At 43.2% G+C, this 23,131-nt stretch overlaps 1 protein-coding gene across 1 annotated transcript in view; it reads left to right on the top strand.

Annotated features, from left to right (window-relative positions):
- Positions 1-868: 868 nt before the first annotated feature.
- Positions 869-23,131, top strand: part of st6gal1 (ST6 beta-galactosamide alpha-2,6-sialyltranferase 1) — a gene marked incomplete at its 3' end in the record, with an annotated part of 70,141 nt that continues 47,878 nt past the window's right edge. The window contains exons 1-4 of the mRNA XM_084178488.1: positions 869-1,078; positions 1,289-1,663; positions 4,101-4,365; positions 13,970-14,067. Coding sequence (XP_084034614.1) covers positions 887-1,078; positions 1,289-1,663; positions 4,101-4,365; positions 13,970-14,067 — 930 coding nt within the window. The 5' untranslated portion in view covers positions 869-886. The remainder of the gene's footprint in view (positions 1,079-1,288; positions 1,664-4,100; positions 4,366-13,969; positions 14,068-23,131) is intronic.

The following is a 23,131-nucleotide window of genomic DNA, read 5'->3' as shown; positions in this document are numbered from 1 at the left end:
CCACATCTCTCTGTAGGTCATCCACTCCTTCCTCCACTTCCTCGCTCTCCAGTGTCCATCCTTCGCTTGGCCCGACTGGCTCAAGGCAGTCTCAGTGACGAGGCTCGCTTTTCTCTTCCTCCTCTCGCAATATGTTCTACTTCTTTCATCGCTGCACCTCATTGTTATCCTCCTTTCTAGTCTGACTCTTCTTTCCTTTCTCATCCCTCGTTTCTGTATCAACCTGACTCACAGCATTTAACAAAAAACATGTCTGTGTTTGTTATGTTAATATAACACTGTGTAGAAAGGGCAGGCTCACTCTTGTACTGTAGATGAAAAGGGAGCGTTCAAAATATGTGTTTTCCCATACTGTTTGAATATACAGTATACTGTAGGTGAAAAGGGGTGAGACATCAAAATATGTATTTTGCCCATGTATATATAGCATACTGGAGGTGTGTTTCCGCTAGTCTGGTCTTTTGATGTTAATCTCCTCCTGTGGTACAGTATTGTGTTGTTCGCGTTGCCATGGGCTGTTGAAAGTAAACAATTTGTTGTCGGAAGGCTCATACTGTCATCTTCTCATCATGGTGCTCTTTCCTTCTCTTTCTGACTCCCATCCCCAATTTTCACTCTAACCCCCTTCTCCTATCCCTCTCCCCCTTCTCTCCTCTTTCCCTACCTCTTTGCTGTTCTCTCTCCAACCCCAAATTCCACACTTTCTCACCCCTCCTCTCTACCCCTCCTTCTGCACCCCTTTCTCTCTTACCTCTCTCCGCTCCCCCTCTCCCCCTCTCTCCATCGAACCCCCTCTGCCCAACCCTCTCTCCCCCCTCCATCCTCTCCACCTCTTCCTCCCCCCTCTACATCCACCCGACCGCCTCTCCAGTACCCCGGGGCAGCGATGGACCGCGTCAGCTTGCTGTGGCGTCTACGTCGTCGGGCCCGTCGCGGGGCGCTGTGTATGGGCCTCTTCTGCATCTCCATGGCAATGCTCTATGCCCTCTGCGCCGAGAACAGCGTACCAGTCACCGATGCTATCTTTGGGGTGCGGGCACGGACCCGCGCCCAGCCCCGGGCACACTCCATCATCAAGGTCTGTCTGTCTGTCTGTCTCTCTAGAGGGGTCAGGGAGCATCAGCAGCAGAACATGGGCATGTCCGAAATGGCCTATTCTCTATTTAGTGCACTACTTTTGAACCCATCGGACATACTCATAGCCATAGGCTCATGAATCCTCATACTGTATCATACAGTAGACTCTGTCCATTCTTCTATTTCATGCAATCTTCTTCTTCTTCCCCAGGTGCTGAGAGGCGGGGCCAAGCCCATGTACCTTGACCCCCAGAAGCTCCCCGGCGTCGTCCCTGGCAACCCCCACCGTCCAATCCCAGTCCTCTCCTCCCCAAACCACACACAGGAAGTCACAGCTAAGGAGTCACACCCCAAACACCCCATGAGAGAGCGAGAGTCATCGGGATTCTTCGCCTGGCTCTTGCCGCGCCCCTTCATGCGGGCCATGGAGACCCTGTTTGGGGGCCGACGTCGGGGGGAGCTTAGTGGAACAGTCGGGGATGCAGAATTTTTTGGTCCTCACAGAGCTCTGGGGGAGGTCTGGGACGACGAGATGTCCAGTAAAATGCTGGGGAAGAGGCTGAGGAAAGTGGTGCAGAACTATCAGGTGAGGGGGCGGAGGGAGATAGAGAAGAGAGAAAGAGCCCAGCTAGCACATAACGTTTATTACTTTAACGGAACGTTTCCTAAAAGGAACATAAAACCGATCAGAATGCCAAAGTCATGCCGGAAAATGTTTTTGCGGAGGACACGGCAAGCCAGCCTGTTCCCTATAATGTAAACTCCCAACAGAAATAACTTCAAATTAAACAAAGGTTGTTAGCCAACTAGCCTGCTAATGTTAGCCATACTAACCTGCTAATTGTAGCCCTACCAGCCTGCTAACGTTACTTGACTGCATGAGTCAACCAGTTGCTATCAGTAGCTTACATTAAAGTAATCCAACGTTTTGGAAATACAAAATGCCATCTAACCAGTTATCAAATAATGATACCGAGGGAGAATCAGCTAAACCAACAGTGATATAGTGAGGTAAATCCAAAATCGATAGATTCCAGAGGCAATAATCCAGAGGCTGCGTTGGACACAGGAGACGAGGGGAAGAGTGAACAATAAGACAGTGATCGGAAGGCTCCAGCAGATGGAAATTATCACAACAGCACAGTCAGTCAGCTACTGTAGCGCGCTAGTACTAAGCCAGGTTTGAAAAACGCTGGTAGCCTACTAACAGAGAACAGGCCGAAAAGTTGACCAAACAAATTGGAGGACGAAAAACAAATGAAGAACAGACTAAACAATTAGAACAGGCAGGAATGATTTTCCACTTTCCTTTTGAGCCAGAGGCAAGTCTGCCGGTGGTGCAGGAGAAGTCAGAGCTGCCTGTACTGTTGCCAGAAGATACCGACCCTACCATCACGCTTGTTTACAATGAGCTGCACTGGGGTCGGAACGCAATCAAGGTTACATTAAAACACTGTGAAACCGGTGCGAGATATGGGTCGGAAAACATATAATGCAGGGATGGGATATACACTGTACTCCAAATTGTACCTTTATCCACACTGATACATCGACGACATTGAAATACTGTTCATTTTTTTTCTCTTAAAAAAGGTCATCTTTGTCCTCATGCTAGCTATCAGTAGCCACTGCAGCTAAGTTTTTGACCACACTGTGTTGTTACTTTGGTGAGTAAAAACTCAGGCTTCAAACTCATTCCACGAAGGGCAGAGTGTCTGCGGGTTTTCGCTCCACCCTTGTACTTGATTGATGAATTAAGGCCACAAATTAGTAAGGAACTCCCCTCCCCTGGTTGTCTAGGTCTTAATAAACAAAAACCCGCACACACACTCGGCCCTCTGTGGAATGAGTTTGACACCCCTGCTTTAAAGTAATGTTCTCAAATTGTTCCAAGAACGTTAAGAAACAACGTTCTTCTGTGGGAATTTCAGTACTTCAGCATAACGTTTCCTACAGGTTTCATTTAAAGGGGCAATCTGCAGTAGCTGCATCCATTTTTGGACTTATAAATTAATAATATATTCTTGAAGAATATAACTTACAAATGCATCGTGAGCTTAGTTCAACTGTCGTACCCCATCAGAACCCCAAATATAAGCTTGTTTTACTCCAACGTTTGTAAACAAAATAAATGTAAACAAACACGGTGTAGCCTCAAAACATGGTTAAAATTATAATTTTGGTATCATGGATAGTCGGTCTTTGCATCCATAGCTCTGTCTATGAATTTGAGAGTTACATTTTTCGAGCCCCATCCCTCAGCTTTTTAGCGAAACAGTGGTGGGGAGTTCAATTTGTTATTGTTTCAACTGCTGTTCCGAGAACGTTAAGAAAACGTTCCATAAAAACCATAAGAAAACTTTTGTAATGTTCAGAAAACGTTCTAAGAATGTTATTTAAAAACATTTAAATTCCGTTCTCAGCATCAACAAAACTCTCTCTAGCCTTTATCTTGTTAAGTGTGTTCAGGTGTGTTGGCCGCACCCACTAATTGGCCACAACTGATCTTAAGGAGTGCTTGTTTCCTTTGAAATGGGGTCTGTTTGAATAGACTAAAATGAAAAACGTTGTATGTGTAAAAACAACATGGCATGCTAGCTCCATCCTGGTGGCGCAGTGGACTAATTCCATGGATGGGGAACAGAATATTATAGGTTTGAATCTCACTGATGCTGTGTCACAGTAAAAAATAAATGTGTTTGCATGTATTAATGCCTAAGGAAATGCATTTCCATGTGTCCTATCTTTTATGTAAAAAAATAAGTTAACACAAAATAAGCTAGCAGTGTTATTAAGAGTCTTGAAACATTCAGTGAAGTTATTAAAACCTCTCCATCAACATTATCTTTCCCTCTCTCTCCCTCTTGTCCCCCCACCATAATCTGTCTTCCTTAATCCATTTCTCTCTCTCTCTCTCTCTCTCTCCCCCCATAATCTGTCTTCCTTAATCCATTTCTCTCTCTCTCTCTCTCTCCCCCCATAATCTGTCTTCCTTAATCCATTTCTCTCTCTCTCTCTCCCAGGCGATGAATAAGTATGGTGTGGAGTTCTCTGGTCCTGGGGGCGTGGACACTCGTCCTAAGGTGAGCGGCTCAGAGCTGCTGTGCCAGCTGAAGGACAAGGTAGAAGTTGCGACCCTGACCCCTGACCTCGAGCCCTTCTCCGCTCTGCCCTGGGCGTCCCAGCTGCCCCTACATCCCATAACCTCTGACCTTGGACCCTACAAGAGCTGTGCAGTGGTGTCGTCGGCTGGGTCACTACGCTACTCTGGACTGGGCAAGGAGATTGGTAAGTGTGGGCGTGTGGTGAGGCATACCCAAGCGGGAAAAAGTATACTTAGTATACTTAATTTTTTGTATTTTGAATATACTTAGTACACATGTATTTCATGTGTACATTTAATTGTGTTATTTTGGAACAACTTTAGTTGTACTAAACACATTAAAGTTGTATAGAAGTTGTGTTATAGTACTATTAAAAGTCACCTAAGTGTACTTCTAGGTACTAAAATCACCCAATTAAAGTGTACTTGTAAGACATCATTTGAAATGTACTCTATACACACTTAAAATATACTTTTAGTGACAGTTAAAGCTATTCTCAAGTAGTATGGAAACAAAATGTTACGTTACACCAACAGAAAAACCACCCTAATCTGAGGTGTAAGGCTAGTTGAGGGCTCCATGAACACGATTATGCCTAGCATTTTTAGAAGCATTAGACCAGAACCTTGATACTGTTTGACGTCTAAGTTTGAACATTAGTCATGAAGATTAAGCTATTTTAGATTTATTTTGCATCAGAAGTGTGTTAATAATGTCACTAGCATATCCCATATATACTAAAAGTGCACTTTAATTAGCTTTGGAGTACTAATTTAGTTGCAAAATAATGGTACATGATGAACATATCTTATTTACATTTTAGTAGACGCTTTTATCCAGAGCAACTTACAGTAGTGATTGCATACAGTTTCATACTGGTCCCCTGTGGGAATCAAACCCACAATCCTGACATTACAAGCGCCATGATCTACCAACTGAGCCACACGTGACGTATGTATACCTATTTTTATATTTCTAATATACAAATGCTGGGTTCGACGTTAACATTTGTCCGGGGCAAGTATGTCGGACAAGCAGATTACAGATTTAAGTTGTCCGAATGGAAAAGTAAAACAAAAAATCACAATATCAAACAATTAGGCTACTCCGAACAGAATTGGATCAGTGTCCCTTGGATGCGATGTCCTCCCAATTTCTGCAGAGCGCATTGCAGTATAATTATTGTAGGTCTGCATTGACAGGCATGAGCGGTCTTTCAATCATGCATTCGCGATATGCGTTTTTGAGATCAAAGCGGGTGTGTGCACATTTGTTGATATTCATTGCTAGTTAGTGAGTTATTTGCCCAGTTATAGCAAATATTTGGTCAGCAATGAAAATCCTGGAAAAGTAATGGTGTGCATCACCTGCATGCGTGCCAGTGTTTGACTAGTTATCTCGCTAGTTAACTATTTAGCATGTATTAATGTCATTGTCATGTCCAATGCCCTAAACAACTTTCCACCGGCGCTCATGTACAACCTTAAATGGCCGTCAGACAGTTGATACGGGTGCGCAGTTGATGAACCAATGCTTCATACTCCAGTTGTAAACCGTCTCTCAAGCACTGAAAATTTGGTGTTGAGAAATAATTCTGAAACCTGGGATTCTCTTCTATTCAGTAAAAAATATTCTTAGAATAGCCTAATTGACAAGTACAGTAACTCCTATGCTGTCAAGATCTCCCCTGAAAACGGAATATTTTACCCTTACAAATAGATTAACATGTCTTAGTTAGCTACCTTGCTTTGAAGTTGCTCACCTTAGCCATTTGATCCCTGGTTCATTGAATGAGGGAATTATTTTATAAAGACATAAAAAGTATTTGGTTGTAATTGTAATGTTGCAGGGTCACCAACTACCCTCCAGGATAGTCCTGGACAGCTACTGGGTGTGCATGTTTTGTTCCAGCCCTGCTCTAACACATTGTAAAAAATTAGCTGCTCAACAGTTCCTTGATAAGTTGACTCGGGTGTGTTTGAGCAGGGTTGGATCAAAAGCCTGCACACCCAGTTACTCTCCAGACGGAGGGTTGGCCACATATGTTTTATACGATCAGCTCCTTCGTTTTGTTGACTTGAGGGATAGGTTATCCCCCTGGCACCAGGGCCCTCACCTCCTCCCTGTAGGCTGTCTCATCATTGTTGGTAATTAGGCCTATTATTGTTGTGTCGTCTGCAAACTTGATGATTGAGTTGGAGGAGTGCGTGGCCACGCAGTCATGGGTGAACAGGGAGTAAAGGAGGTGGCTGAGCATGCACCCTTGTGGGGCCCCTGTGTTGAGGATAAGCAAAGTGGAGGTGTTGTTTCCTAACTTCACCACCTTGGGGCGGCCCGTCAGGAAGTCCAGGACCCAGTTGCACAGGGCGGGGTTCAGACCCAGGGCCCCAAGCTTAATGATGAGCTTGGAGGGTACTATGGTGTTGAAGGCTGAGCTATAGTCAATGAACAGCAATCTTACATAGGTATTCCTCTTGTCCAGATGGGATAGGGCAGTGTGCAGTGTGATGGCGATTGCATCGTCTGTGGATCTATTGGTGCGGTATGCAAATTGAAGTGGGTCTAGTGTGTCAGGTAAGGTAGAGGTGATCCTTAACTAGCCTCTCAAAGTACTTCATGATGACAGAAGTGAGTGCTATGGGGCGATAGTCATTTAGTTCAGTTACCTTTGCTTTCTTGGGTACAGGAACAATGGTGGACATCTTGAAACAAGTGGGGACAGCAGAATGGGATAGGGAGAGATTGAATATGTCCGTAGACACTCCAGCCAGCAGGTCTGCGCATGCTTTGAGGATGCTGCTAGGGATGCTGCCTAGGCCGGCAGACATGCAAGTGTTAACATGCTTAAATGTCTTACTCATGTCGGCCACGGATAACGAGAGCGTCTCGTGTCTGAGCCATTAAATTGTGGCGCCACTTTGTCTCTGTACTGACGTTTTGCCTGTTTGATTGCCTTACGGATGGAATAACTACACTGTTTGTATTCAACCATATTCCCAGTCACCTTGCCATGGTTAAATGCGGTGGTTCGTGCTTTCAGTTTTGTGCGAATGCTGCCATCTATCCACGGTTTCTGGTTTGGGTAGGTTTTAATAGTCACAGTGGGAACAACATCCCCTTCCTGATGAACTCAGTCATCGTGTCTGTGAATACGACAATGTTATTCTCAGAGGCTACCCGGAACATATCCCAGTCCGCGTGATCAAAACAGCTTAAAGCATGGATTCTGATTGGTCAGACCAGCGTTGAATAGACCTTAGCACGAGTACTTCCTGTTTGAGTTTCTGCCTATAGGAAGGGAGGAGAAAAATTGACTTGTGATCTGATTTGCCGAAGGGAGGGCGGGGGAGGGCCTTGTAGGCATCCCGGAAGGGGGAGTAACAGTGGTCAAGCGTTTTAGCAGCATGAGTACTACAGTCAATGTGTTCATAGAACTTCGGAAGCGTTTATCTCAAATTTGCTTTGTTAGAATCCACAGCTACAATAAATGTGGCCTCTGCATATGTGGTTTCCAGTTTGCACAAAGTCCAGTGTAGTTCCTTGAGGGCCGTCGTGGTATCAGCTTAAGGGGGAATATACACGGCTGTGACTATAACTGAAGAGAATTGTCTTGGGAGGTAATACGGTCGGCATTTGATTGTGAGGCATTCTAGGTCGAGTGAACAAAAGTACTTGAGTTTCTGTGCGTTATCACAATCACACCATGAGTAGTTGATCATGAAACATACAACACCGCCTATCTTCTTCCCGGAGAGTCCTTTATTCCTGTCTGCGCGATGTACTGAGAACCCAGCTGGCTGTATGGACGGGGACTGTATATCCGGAGAGAGCCATGATGTCTCTCTAGGAGGAGATCCTCGCCCTGAGCTCGTGTACTTTATTGTCCAGAGACTGAATATTAGCGAGTAATATACTCGGAAGCAGTGGATGGTGTGCACGCCTCCTGAGTCGGACTAGAAGTCCACTCCGAATACTTCTTCTCCACCATCGGCGTCTTGGAGCAGCCTCTGGGATAAGTTCAATTGCCCTGGGGGGTACGAACAAAGGATCTAATTCGGGAAAGTCGTATTCTTGGTCGTAATGCTGGTGAGTTACCGCTGCTCTGCTATCCAAAAGTTATTTCCGGCTGTATGTAATAACACAAAAAAAGTTCTGGTCTAGTAATGTAAGAAATAACACACAAAAAAACAAAATACTGCAAAATTGCTTAGGAGCTAGAAGCAGAGCTGCCATGTCTTTCGGCGCCATCTTGTTACACACGCCCCGGCCGGTCGGGTATAGCCATAGCATGTTTTTTGTGCCCTTATATGACCTTTTCTGCCTGCTTTTGAGACACTATTTGATCCCACCCTGGGACACTACTTGTTGAGTAATTAAAACTCTCAACAATCAATATTAAAATAATATGTATTCATTATAGAAAGTTATTAATGATAAACCTTCAGTTTCTTTTTAACACTGCACTCTCGAGAGTTGCACTAGAACTCTGTAACAATATCAGACTGACTGATTCCCCAGTCCTAGATATCTCCAGAGAGAGAGAGAGAGAGAGCGAGAGAGCGAGAGAGAGAATACATCAAATAAATAAGTAATTACAATGTATTAACACATGAATGTGTGTGTTTGAGAGAGAGAAAGGGAAAGGGGGATACCTAGTCAAGTGTACCTAGTGTACAACTTAATGGATTCAACTGAAATGTGTCTTCCCCATTTAACCCAACCCCTCTGAATCAGAGAGGTGCGGGGGGCTGCCTTAATCGGCATCCACGTCATCGGCGCCCGGGGAACAGTGGGTTAACTGCCTTGCTCAGGGGCAGAATGACAGAGAAGGAGAGAGAGTGTGTGTGTGCATGTGTTTTATTTGTCCTTGTCAGTCACCCATCTCTCCTAACTATGCCCTATCCACCAACTGAGGAAGCCCAACTGCAACACTTAGCGGACACATGTCCATTGTGGGAAATGGATGACAGAATCTGTAGGCCTAAATATCTCCAATCCTAAAACAAGGCAACAGTAAACATGTTGTCTCCCACGAATGATGCAGTGTGTGTGTGTGTGTGTGTGTGAGAGAGAGAGAGAGAGAGACAGAATGATTTCGTGCCTGCACACATACGTATGCGTGTGATATCATTTGAATGACCTGTATCCAGCAGGAACTCTTTAGACCGCTCCTCTTTTGTTGTGGCAGGAGCTGGTGCCAAAGGGGAGCGGAGCAGGACAGCCTGTAGAGAGGACCACTGTTAGAGCTGTCTCAGCAGAGAGGAGAGCTAGAAGGTCATGCATGTTGTTCCTCTCCTGAAATAGCGGCCCAATAACCTTAAATGACAATAATCATAAAGCTAAACTATGCAAGTAAGTGAGTGAGTGAGTGAGTGAGTGAGTGAGTGAGTGAGTGAGTGAGTGAGCGAGTGAGCGAGTGAGCGAGTGAGCGAGTGAGCGAGTGAGTGGGTGAGCGAGTGAGCAAGCGAGCATGTGATTGAGAGGCGGAGAGTGAACTGTCAACTGTGTGATCATGTCGCTGTACTGTTTATTTTTTGTTGTATTCAGTCACTAAATGCACATTAGGAGCTTTTCCGGACTGCTCAGTGTACTCACCCTGGCAATCCCTGGTGTGTGTCTTTGTTTATATGACACAGATGTTTGTCAACCTGACCGAGTCCTTGTAGTAGGATTTTCCAGTGATAAGCTTTGGCGTCAATTACTATAAACAGTGTACAGTAAAACGAATATCAAACATTCAGATCTGGATTGACGTAGGCTAAATCATGTGAAGTTACATAACCTCTAGGGCTTAGTCAATCAGTCGAGTTTAACAACGGATGTAGGCTACATTGCAAGTGTGTACGCACTCTCAACCGTTGTGATATAATGAATTGGCACAACCATTGTTGACAAATGCATTGCATATCCGTTGTTCCACCTGAGTGTAGACTAAGCCTGTTTATGCTCCAATTCATGTCAGTCACTCTAAATCTAAATATTAACTTGAGTGATCTTAATTTTACTCAATACAAAGTCATACAGTACCTTAAGCCAGCACTTTTTTCTTGGTCCTTCCTGCTAGGGTCAGGCGGGTTCACGTTCCGGAATCGAGGACTATTGGAATGGAATATTTACAATAAGTATGCATAATTTATAAAGATATCCACACAGTAAATGAAGTTGCCGCATTTATGAATTATATTCCATTTGAATGAGATATACATCACCTTTGTCTAAACGGCACCCACAGCAATGGTTGCAGCTTTTGGTTTGCTGTGTGTTTAAAACAACAGCACATATTTACACCATGAGCAATAACAGATATGGAAATCATTCTCAATCTAAGTAACATCTGTAAATTAATGAGACCAGGTATGCCTCATCTGATCTTTGTCTTTTTTCTTTTGAAAATCTGCCACTGAACCACACATTTCTATATAGTGAGAGAGACCACACAACATATTAGCTTTAATTACCTGGTTGCCCCATTGAAATCAACATTACTTTCATGGGAGACCTTCTGGTATGGATAAAGGCTTGATAATGTTCACTCTTTAAAGCAGGTAGATAGCTAAAAGAGTGACACCACAACAGCTGCATGAATGTGTGATCTCTCCATATGTTCATTTATCAATTTCCAAGCCCAACTAGCTAGACAGAATAGTGTTCAGGCTACGTTGTTGTCATTCAGTAAAGGTGTAGCTAGCTACTCTAACGTTACTGTGCTAGCCTACGGTAGCCTGCAGCCTACAACCAAGCTAGTTAACTACAAAGAAACAATCAATTTAATCAACAGGCTTTTTAGCTAAATATACAGTGAACTCCAAAAGTATTGGGACAGTGACACATTTTTGTTGTTGTTTTGGCTCTCTACTCCAGCACTTTGGATTTGAAACAATAGAACTATTAAAGTGCAGACTGTCAGCTTTAACTTGAAGGTATTTTCATCCATATCGGGTGAACCGTTTAGAAATTACAGCAGTTTTTGAACATAGTCTCCCCATTTTAGGGGACCAAAAGTATTGGGACAAATTCACTAATGTGTATTAAAGTAGTCAAAAGTTTGGTCTGATATTCCTAGCACGCAATGATTACAACTTGTTGGATGCATTTGCTGTTTGTTTTGGTTGTGTTTCAGATTATTTTGTGCCGAATAGAAATGAATGATAAATAATGTATTGTGTCATTTTGGAGTCACTTTTATTGTAAATAAGACTTGAATATGTTTCCAAAGACTTCTACATTAATGTGGATGCTACCATCTCGTAGAGCCCCCTCTTCAGGCAACCATTGAACATTTCATTATATGTATATAATATCAGTCCTTTATCTGAGGAATAAAGAACGATACAAATATTTCTGTGAAAGACTAATATTGGCCGATAATATTGGGTGCTATGCTGACATACAGTGGGGAAAAAAAGTATTTAGTCAGCCACCAATTGTGCAAGTTCTCCCACTTAAAAAGATGAGAGAGGCCTGTAATTTTCATCATAGGTACACGTCAACTATGACAGACAAAATGAGGAAAAAAAATCCAGAAAATCACATTGTAGGATTTTTAATGAATTTATTTGCAAATTATGGTGGAAAATAAGTATTTGGTCAATAACAAAAGTTTCTCAATACTTTGTTATATACCCTTTGTTGGCAATGACACAGGTCAAACGTTTTCTGTAAGTCTTCACAAGGTTTTCACACACTGTTGCTGGTATTTTGGCCCATTCCTCCATGCAGATCTCCTCTAGAGCAGTGATGTTTTGGGGCTGTCGCTGGGCAACACGGACTTTCAACTCCCTCCAAAGATTTCTATGGGGTTGAGATCTAGAGCCACTCCAGGACCTTGTAATGCTTCTTACGAAGCCACTCCTTCGTTGCCCGGGCGGTGTGTTTGGGATCATTGTCATGCTGAAAGACCCAGCCACGTTTCATCTTCAATGCCCTTGCTGATGGAAGGAGGTTTTCACTCAAAATCTCACGATACATGGCCCCATTCATTCTTTCCTTTACACGGATCAGTCGTCCTGGTCCCTTTGCAGAAAAACAGCCCCAAAGCATGATGTTTCCACCCCCATGCTTCACAGTAGGTATGGTGTTCTTTGGATGCAACTCAGCATTCTTTGTCCTCCAAACACGACGAGTTGAGTTTTTACCAAAAAGTTCTATTTTGGTTTCATCTGACCATATGACATTCTCCCAATCCTCTTCTGGATCATCCAAATGCACTCTAGCAAACTTCTGACGGGCCTGGACATGTACTGGCTTAAGCAGGGGGACACGTCTGGCACTGCAGGATTTGAGTCCCTGGCGGCGTAGTGTGTTACTGATGGTAGGCTTTGTTACTTTGGTCCCAGCTCTCTGCAGGTCATTCACTAGGTCCCCCCGTGTGGTTCTGGGATTTTTGCTCACCGTTCTTGTGATTATTTTGACCCCACGGGGTGAGATCTTGCGTGGAGCCCCAGATCGAGGGAGATTATCAGTGGTCTTGTATGTCTTCCATTTCCTAATAATTGCTCCCACAGTTGATTTCTTCAAACCAAGCTGCTTACCTATTGCAGATTCAGTCTTCCCAGCCTGGTGCAGGTCTACAATTTTGTTTCTGGTGTCCTTTGACAGCTCTTTGGTCTTGGCCATAGTGGAGTTTGGAGTGTGACTGTTTGAGGTTGTGGACAGGTGTCTTTTATACTGATAACAAGTTCAAACAGGTGCCATTAATACAGGTAACGAGTGGAGGACAGAGGAGCCTCTTAAAGAAGAAGTTACAGGTCTGTGAGAGAAACATCTCAAGGATGATCAATGGGAACAGGATGCACCTGAGCTCAATTTCGAGTCTCATAGCAAAGGGTCTGAATACTTACATAAATAAGGTCTTTATTTAATTTATTTTTAGATTTTTGTACAAACATTTCTAAAAACCTGTTTTTGCTTTGTCATTATGTGGTATGGTGTGTAGATTGCTGAGATTTTAATCCATTAATGTAACAAAATGTGGGAAAAGTCAAGGGGTCTGAATACTTTCTGAAGGCACTGTATATATTTTTTACACACATTTAACCCAGTTTTTTGGTTAGACACATACCTTCAGACGAGTCCCGTGACACTTGTGGGGGTTATAGAGCAAAGAGTCTCCCCTTTCCTTAATAGTTTTGTAGGTCAAACCGTTCGGACGCTACAGACGTTTTCGTGAGGAGACCGATTTTCGGGATGTCTCATGGTCTGACAAACACCACTCTAGCTCTGCCGCCTTTCACCACAGATGTGGAAGTGCAACACTGCCGGATGCGGTGGACTGAGACGCATCCCATGGGTCCCGTTTGCCTCAGTTGGTAGAGTATGGCACTTGCAACGGCAGGGTTGTGCGTTCGATTCCCACGGGGGACCAGTACGAAAAAAGTATGAAAATGTATGCACTCACTACTGTAAGTTGCTCTGGATAAGAGTGTCTGCTAAGTGACGAAAATGTAATGAAAAAAAAAGATATCTCTAGCTTAAACTGACAGATTTTTTTGTTATGTAACTTAGATTGACTCATCGGGCTGTCAATCGACTCTAGGGGGTTAATTAAGCAATAAGGCCCGAGGGGGTGTGGTATATTGTCCATTACAAACACAACACAATATACAACCATACACTCCACCTGAATCTAAATACAGCTTTGGACGCAAAACTGAAATACATGGGCAACTCAGAAATGCATCCAAAAAAGCTTATAAGCCCACTTTAGTGCAGCATCTGTAACTTCAGTGATTCCAAATGAATGATATATATATACATACTGTACTTTTTGTATCATTGTCTAATCACAGACTCCCATGATGCAGTGCTGCGGTTCAACGCAGCGCCCACCGTGGGGTACGAGAAAGACGTCGGCTCCAAAACCACCATCCGTCTCCTAAACTCCCAGGTAAACACACACACGCCTAGTATCCAGGTACAACCACATACCTACACTGTCATTTGTTGTTGTTGTTGAGTCAACTTAAAAAATCAAGGCAAACACCTGCAATATGATTTCTACTGAACTGAGTCATGGCGCTGGAGGGAATAGCAGCCGTTTTACAGGCTCCTGTAAAACGGAGCTGATCTTAAACGGAGCTGATCTTAATTTTTTTAAACATTATATTTCCGCCATCATTTCCTATGGCCGAAAAGACATCAGAACAGCGATCACTAACCTTGATTTGGATCAGGATTTCAACTTCAATGAGTCGGAGGCGAATGCTGCTCATCCCGTACCAGGCCCAAATCCCCGACACGCGAAGAAGGAGGAAGCGCATTTATAGAGACCGGCGTGCGGGATACCTGACGAGACTACGTCTGCAAGTGGATAAACTTCCTCGACCCTCCGTTCTATTGGCGAACGTGCAATCACTGGAGAATGAACTGGACGAGCTCCATTGGAGACTATCCTATCAAGGTGATCTGAAGAATTGTAATATCCTATGTTTCTACGAGTCATGGCTGAACAAGGACATGGACAATTTAAATCTAGCAGTTTTTTCTATACATCGGCAGGACAGAACGGCAGCTTTGGGCAAACTCATGGGGGGTGGTGCGCAATCTCTAATATTACCTTATGATATGCTGTATGATAAGCTGTAGACCATACTATACTGGAAAAGAAAATCAACGCAACATGCAACAATTTCAAAGATTTTACTGAGTTACAGTTCATATCAGGAAATCAGTCAATTAAAATAAATTCATTAGGCTCTAATCTATGGATTTCACATGATAGGGAATACAAATATGTGGATTTTGGTCACAGATACCTTAAAAACAAGGTAAGGGCATGGATACAGAAAACCAGTCAGTATTTGGTGTGACCACCATTTGCCTCATGCAGAGCGACACATGGGAACTGGAACATGCTGTCGTACACATCTATCCAGAGCATCGCAAACATGCTTAATGGGTGACATGTCTGGTGAGTATGCAGGCCATGGAAGAACTGGGACATTTTCAGCTTCCAGGAATAGTGTATAGATCCTTGCAACATGGGGCTGTGCATTGTCATGCTGAATCATGAGGTGATGGCGGCAGATGAATGGCACGACAATGGGCCTCAGGATCTCTTCACGGTATCTCTGTGCATTCAAATCACCATCGATAAAATGCAATTGTGTTCGTTGTTCGTAGTTTATGCCTGCCTGCCCATACCATAACCCCACCACCACCATAGGGCACTCTGTTCACAACGGTGACGTCAGCAAACCGCTCGCCCACACGTGGTCTGTGGTTGTGAGGCTGGTTGTACGTACTGACAAATTCTCTAAAACGACATTGGAAGCATCTTATGGTAGAGAAAGGAATATTAAATTCTCTGGCAACAGCTCTGGTGGACATTCCTACAGTCAGCATGCTAATTACACACTCCGTCAAAACTTGAGACATCTGTGGCATTGTGTTGGGTGACAAAACTGCACATTTTAGAGTGGCCTTTTATTGCCCCCAGCACAAGGTGTAATGATCATGCTGTTTAATCAGCTTCTTGATATGCCACTCCTGTCAGGTGGATGGATCATCTTGGCAAAGGACAAATGGTCACTAAGAGGAATGTAAACAAATTTGGGTTCGGTCACGGTTCGGTCCAGGCTGAACCCCTTAAGAAAGAGCTAATTGGAAAACATATGGAGAAAATGTTGAAACAGATATAGCCCCTGGTTCTCCTCAGACTTGACTGCCCTTGACCAGCACAAAAACATCCTGTGGTGTACTGCATTAGCATCGAACAGCCCCCGCGATATGCAACTTTTTAGGGAAGTCAGGAACCAATATACACAATCAGTTAGGAAAGCAAAGGCTAGCTTTTTCAAACAGAAATTTGCATCCTGTAGCACTAACTCCAAAAAGTTATGGGACACTGTAAAGTCCATGGAAAATAAGAGCACCTCCTCCCAACTGCCCACTGCACTGAGGCTAGGAAACACTGTCACCACCGATAAATCTACAATAATCGAGAATTTCAACAAGCATTTTGCTACGGCTGGCCATGCTTTCCACCTGGCTACCACTATCCCGGCCACCAGCTCTGCACCCTCCGCTGCAACTTGCCCATGCCTCCTTCTCTCATGCTGCCAAACATGCCCTTGTAAAACTGACTATCCTACCGATCCTTGACTTCGGCGATGTCATTTACAAAATAGCCTCCAACACTCTACTCAGCAAATTGGATGTAGTCTATCACAGTGCCATCCGTTTTGTCACCAAAGCCCCATATACTACCCACCATTGTGACCTGTACACTCTTGTTGGCTGGCCCTCACTACATATTCGTCGCCAAACTCACTGGCTCCAGGTCATCTATAAATCGCTGCTAGGCAAATCCCCGTCTTATCTTAGCTCACTGGTCACCATAGCAACACCCACCCGTAGTCTGCGCTCCAGCAGGTATATCTCACTGGTCATCCCCAAAGCCAACACCTCTTTTGGCCGCCATTCCTTCCAGTTCTCTGCTGCCAATGACTGGAACGAACTGCAAAAATCTCTGAAGCTGGGGACTCTTATCTCCCTCACTAAGCGTCAGTTGTCAGAGCAGCTTACCCATCACTGCACCTGTACACAGCCTTTCTGAAATTAGCCCACCCAACTACCTCATCCCCATATTGTTATTTATTTTGCTAATTTGCACCCCAGTATCTCTATTTGCACATCATCTTTGCACATCTATCATTCCAGTGTTAATACGAAATTGTAACTATTTTGCACTATGGCCTATTTATTGCCTTACCTCAATAACTTACTACATTCGCACACACTGTATATATATTTTCTGTTGTATTTTTGACTTTATGTTTTGTTTACCCCATATGTAACTCTGAGTTGTTGTTTTTATTGCACTGCTTTGCTTTATCTTGGCCAGGTCGCAGTTGTAAATGAGAACTTGTTCTCAACTGGCTTACCTGGTTAAATAAAGGTGAAAAAAAGAATGAAAAAAAAAAGAATGATGTCCTCGAACTATCCCAATCCTCATGGGCAGCCCCTGTGGTGGTGGTTGGCAAACCTGATGGCTCCTATCGGTTTTGCACCGATTTCAGAGGCTTGAATGCCAAGATGCCTCTCGATGCCTACCCAATGCCCTTCATAAATGAAATCCTAAAATCTTTGTATGGTGCCAGTTGGTTTAACACCCTGGACCTCCAGTCTGGCTACTAGCAAGTTGGTTTAGCACCCTGGACCTCCAGTCTGGCAACTGGCAAGTTGAGATGGATGAGAATAGCAAAGAGAAGACTGCAACTACCTTACTCCCCATAACCTACCAAATCTCCAGAGGTGTCTGGGGGTGGTGGAGTGGTATCACAAATGTATACCCTGCTTTGCTGATTTTGCCACTCTGCTGAACAACCTCAAACTGGCTTTTGGGCACTAGAGTCCTCTATCTCTATTGTCAACTCATGCCCCTTATCCAGATATACTGAACACAAATATAAACGCAACATTTAAAGTGTTGGTCCCATGTTTCATGAGCTGAAAAAGAAGATCCCAGAAATTTTCCATATGCACAAAAAGCTTCTTTCTCCCAAATTGTTTGCACAAATTTGTTTCCATCTTTGTCAGTGAGCATTTCTCCTTTGCCAAAATAATCCATCCACCTGACAGGTGTGGCATATCAAGAAGCTGATTAAACAGCATGATCATTACACTGTTGCACCTTGTGCTGGAGACAATAAAAGGCCACTCTAAAATGTGCAGTTTTGTCACAATGCCACAGATGTTTTAAGGGAGCATGCAATTGGCATGCTGACTGCAGGAATGTCCACCATCGTCTGAGACCAGCCACCCGGACAGCTGATGAAACTGTGGGTTTGCACAACCGAATCATTTCTGCACAAACTGTCAGAAACTGTCTCAGGTAAGCTCACCTGCGTGCTCGTCGTCCTCACCAGGGTCTTGACCTGATTGCAGTTTGGCGTCGTAACCGACTTCAGTGGGCAAATGCTCACCTTCGATGGCCATTGGCATGCTGGAGAAGTTTTCTCTCCGTGGATGAATTCCAGTTTCAACTGTACCGGGCAGATGGCAGACATGACATCATGTGGGCGAGCGGTTTGCTGATATCAACGTTGTGAACAGAGCGCCCCATGGTGGCTGTGGGGTTATGGTATTGGCAGGTATAAGCTATGGACAACAAACACAATTGCATTTTATCGATGGCAATTTGAATGCACAGAGATACCGTGACGAAATCCTGAGGCCAATTGTCGTGCCATTCATCCGCCACCGTCACCTCATGTTTCAGCATGATAATGCACATCCCCATTTCGCAACGATCTATACACAATTCCTGGAAGCTGAAAATGTCCCAGTTCTTCCATGGCCTGCATGCTCACCAGACATGTCACCCATTGAGCATGTTTGGGATGCTCTGAATTGACGTGTACGACAGCGTGTTCCAGTTCGCGTCAAAGTCTAGCAACTTCACACCTGTCAGGAGTGGAACAACATTCCACAGGCCACAATCAATAGCTTGATCAACTATATACAAATGAGATGTATTGCGCTGCATGGGGCAAATGGTGGTCACACCAGCAACTGACTGGTTTTCTGATCCACGCCCCACCTTTTGTTGAGGTATCTGTTACCAACAGATGCATATCTGTATTCCCAGTCATGTGAAATCCATAGATTGGGGCAGTGTTGTGTTCGAAACCACCTAAAGTGAGACCGAGTCAACACCAAGACCGTAGGTGGACCGAGACCAGAAAAATGTGAGTCCAATTTAAGACCATGATTGTAATTTTGTCAAATCACCACCATAATAAGAGTTCAATGTCCAGTATTTCTGTGTTCATATTTCAGAACAACATATGGACATTCAGAATAGTGAAAAAATGCATGCTGAGGGAAAATAGAGCCACTCTACAAATTATTACTAACTCAAACACAGTGGGGAACAATGGGCCTTTACGCCTTCAGAGAAGGGCTAAGGATTTATAAAATAAATATTATAATAATATAATGATATTATTATTTTCAATGATGTTCTGAGTTAATCTCTTTAGTTTTTGTTGGAAAGGAAAGGGTTAACACTGAAGAGAAAAAAATATCCAATCAGGATTTTTCTTTGGTGGTCTCTGAGAAGATACATCTAGCTAGCTAAGTCAGCCATTGGCTAAGCCATCAGAAGCTAGGTAAAGGCATCTGCCATTCAACTGTATTAGGGCAACACAGTCCTATTTAACAGATTAGAAGATACACAGGAAACGTACATGTTTAGTCTTTGTACGGACATAGTTCACAAAGTCAGACACATCCTCATCCTTGCAGATAAATAGCCATCAAATAATCATTTGTCATCAGCCCTTGAAAAGATACATGAAATACATGATATATATGACATATCAAATATCAAATCAACCTCAGTAACTGATTGTGGGACACTTGACTATGTTAATAATTCATTTCATTACAAACTCTAAACATTTAAGCTAAAAATGAGCTCAACTGCATTTGAAGACTTTCACACTGGACAGAGAAAAGGCTAACCCTGTTTGGATTGTTTAAATGATATGGTGTTATTTGATCAATTATGAATAGTTTTACATACCCTTTTTTGAATCGATACAGCTTCTTGTTCCTGTCCACTGACACTGCAAGCATGCCGGGGGAACAGGCTGGGCAGTCAAAGTGCTGTATATCGCAGACCTGATCAATTTCAGAGCTACAGTAGGCCTTTATACAAACAAGCAATTTGCCACAAGGCCCTGCCATCATTCACTTTGAACTGGACTGTGTGTTTACATTTTACTCACCTTAGCAGAGCTGGTTAAGCTGTTTACAGTGCCTTGCAAAAGTATTCATCCCCCTTGGTGTTTTTCCTATTTTGTTGCATTACAACCTGTAATTTAAATTGATTTTTATTTGGATTTCATGTAATGGCCATACACAAAATAGTCCAAATTAGTGAAGTGAAATTAAAAAAATAACTTGTTTAAAAACATTATACAAAATAAATAACGGAGATGTGGTTCGTGCATATCTATTCACCCCCTTTGCTATGAAGCCCCTAAATAAGATCTGGTGCAACCAGTTACCTTCAGAAGTCACATAATTAGTTAGATTGCACACAGGTCGACTTTATTTAAGTGTCACATGATCTGTCACATGATCTCAGTATGTATACAACTGTTCTGAAAGGCCCCAGAGTCTGCAACACCACTAAGCAAGGGGCACCACCAAGCAAGCGGCACCATGAAGTCCAAGGAGCTCTCCAAACAGGCCAGGGACAAAGTTGTGGAGAAGTACAGATCAGGGTTGGCTTATAAAAAATATCAGAAACTTTGAACATCCCACGGAGCACCATTAAATCCATTATTAAAACATTTAAAGAATATGGCACCACAACAAACCTGCCAAGAGAGGGCCGCCCACCAAAACTCATGGACCAGGCAAGGAGGGCATTAATCAGAGAGGCAACAAAGAGACCAAAGATAACCCTGAAGGAGCTGCAAAGCTCCACAGCGGAGATTGGAGTATCTGTCCATAGGACCACTTTAAGCCGTACACTCCATAGAGCTGGGCTTTACGGAAGAGTGGCCAGAAAAAAGGCTTTGCTTAAAGAAAAAATGTGTGGGAGACTCCCCAAACATATGGAAGAAGGTACTCTGGTCAGATGAGACTAAAATGTAGCTTTTTGGCCATCAAGGAAAACGCTATGTCTGGCGCAAACCCAACACCTCTCATCACCCCGAGAACACCATCCCCACAGTGAAGCATGGTGGTGGCAGCATCATGCTATGGGGTTGTTTTTCATCGGCAGGGACTGGGAAACTGGTCAGAATTGAAGGAATAATGGATGGCGCTAAATACAGGGAAATTCTTTAGGGAAACCTGTTTCAGTCTTCCAGAGATTTGAGACTGGGACGGAGGTTCACCTTCCAGCAGGACAATGACCCTAAGCATACTGCTAAAGCAACACTCGAGTGGTTTAAGGGGAAACATATAAATGTCTTGGAATGGCCTAGTCAAAGCCCAGACCTCAATCAAATTGAAAATCTGTGGTATGACTTAAAGATTGCTGTACACCAGCGGAACCCATCCAACTTGAAGGAGCTGGAGCAGTTTTGCCTTGAAGAATGGGCAAAATTCCCAGTGGCTTTTGTGTGCCACGCTTATAGAGACATACCCCAAGAGACTTGCAGCTGTAATTGCTGCAAAAGGTGGCTCTACAAAGTATTGACTTTGGGGGGTGAATAGTTATGCATGCTCAAGTTTTCAGTTTTTTTGTCTTCTTTTTTGTTTGTTTCACAAGAAAAAATATTTTGCATCTTCAAAGTGGTAGGCATGTTGTGTAAATCAAATGATAAAACCCTCCAAAAAATCCATTTAAATTCCAGGTTGTAAGGCAACAAAATAGGAAAAATGCCAAGGGGGGTGAATACTTTCGCCAATACACTGTACATGTTATCTAGACTGTTCTTGACTAACTATTACTTTTTTTTGCCTACGTTTACTGATACCGGTCATATTCAGCGGGTGTGCGTGTTCGTAATTTCATCAGTTGTTCTGCGCTCTGGCACACTCAAAGGAGAGTGCTCTGAAATCGGAGTAGATAGCCAGAGTGAATTTGCTAATGGAAGTGTAGCTCAGTTGGTAGCGCATGGTGTTTGCAACGCCAGGGTTGTGGGTTTGATTCCCACGGGGGGCCAGTATGAAAATGAATGCACTCACTAACTGTAAGTCGCTCTGGATAAGAGCGTCTGCTAAATGACTAAAAATTTAAAATTTAAAGAATAATACATTGAATAGTTTGCTAGCTATCACCAATATATTGGCAATCAAATAAATGCAGGCAGTTTAAGGGTAACGTTAGTTAGCAAGCTAAGTAAATTGCCCTACATTAGTAACTATGCACACTGTCCGTGATTGTATAATTTGCCAATGTATTATTTAGGTGGACATATTGATTGGCACTGCAGTGGCCTGCCTGCTACCTGTGTAATTTAGCAACACTGAAGCTCCAAACCCCACTGAAATTCTTGGCAAACTGATAAACAATAAGGTAATAGCAATCCAATTGACTGACGTTAGCAAACAAATTGACATCAATTGAGCCATTGAAACTGAAACAGTGCATACCGAATGGAGGCAGCAAACAATGTACCAGGCCAGCTGTGATTTACAACCTGATAGCAATATTTCTTGGACTACCAAGAAATGTATTGGTGAATTATATTAACCATGCATTGAAATGCATCCATCTATTCGGCCAACAATGCCCTTAGTGTACGTCATGGAACATTGAGTCAAATAGAACCTATTTTTAAAACCTCTTTTAAAGTGATTTTTGTAGCATAAACTGGGAATTTGATATGTTTGACTGATATGATTGTCTGTTTTGTTTAATATCTGCAAAGCAGTTAAAACGGTGTCAGTTCCCCTTCAAACTTTAGGTCACCGGTTACTTTGTGTGCTAAACATGAAATGTTTTTTGCAATGGGAAGTAAAAGTTGTACATTTCGATTGGGAAATGCTTAATGGTTGTGTTTTTGTATTCTTATGATTGGGACCTACTGGCTTATTATGTCCGAGTTTATGGACTGCTTATCCTTTAACAGCATGCTGTGTGTGACTGCTGTCTTTCCATTGGCCCTATGCAGTGAAATGGGTATACTCTAATTTTGCCCAGAAGTTCCCAAACGGCCCACCCAGCCAAGGAAAGGCACCGTGTGTGAAATATCCTACATTTTCCTATAGATTTTTCAGATTTTCACTCTCAAAATCACACTAAAATTTTTAAAAAGTCTTATACCTCCTTTTACAAAAAGTGCACTCTCCTACTCTCCTGGTATTACGGTTACAGTCCTTTCAGAATCACAAACCTGTCACACACTGAAGGCCTATAGGTTCGCCACTGCGCAAACATGTCTATAACAGATAAGGCTGTTAAGATATCCTGACTGAATGGAAGCTGATAATTATGAGTTTTCTTTTTACTCCGCTGGTCTCCGGAGGAAATTACGAGTCCT

Source organism: Coregonus lavaretus (genome assembly GCF_964263955.1).
Source record: "Coregonus lavaretus genome assembly, chromosome: 15".
Classification (NCBI taxonomy): Eukaryota; Metazoa; Chordata; class Actinopteri; order Salmoniformes; family Salmonidae; genus Coregonus; species Coregonus lavaretus.
The sequence above is the reverse complement of the archived record's forward strand: the minus strand, read 5'-3'. Positions and strand labels throughout refer to the sequence as shown.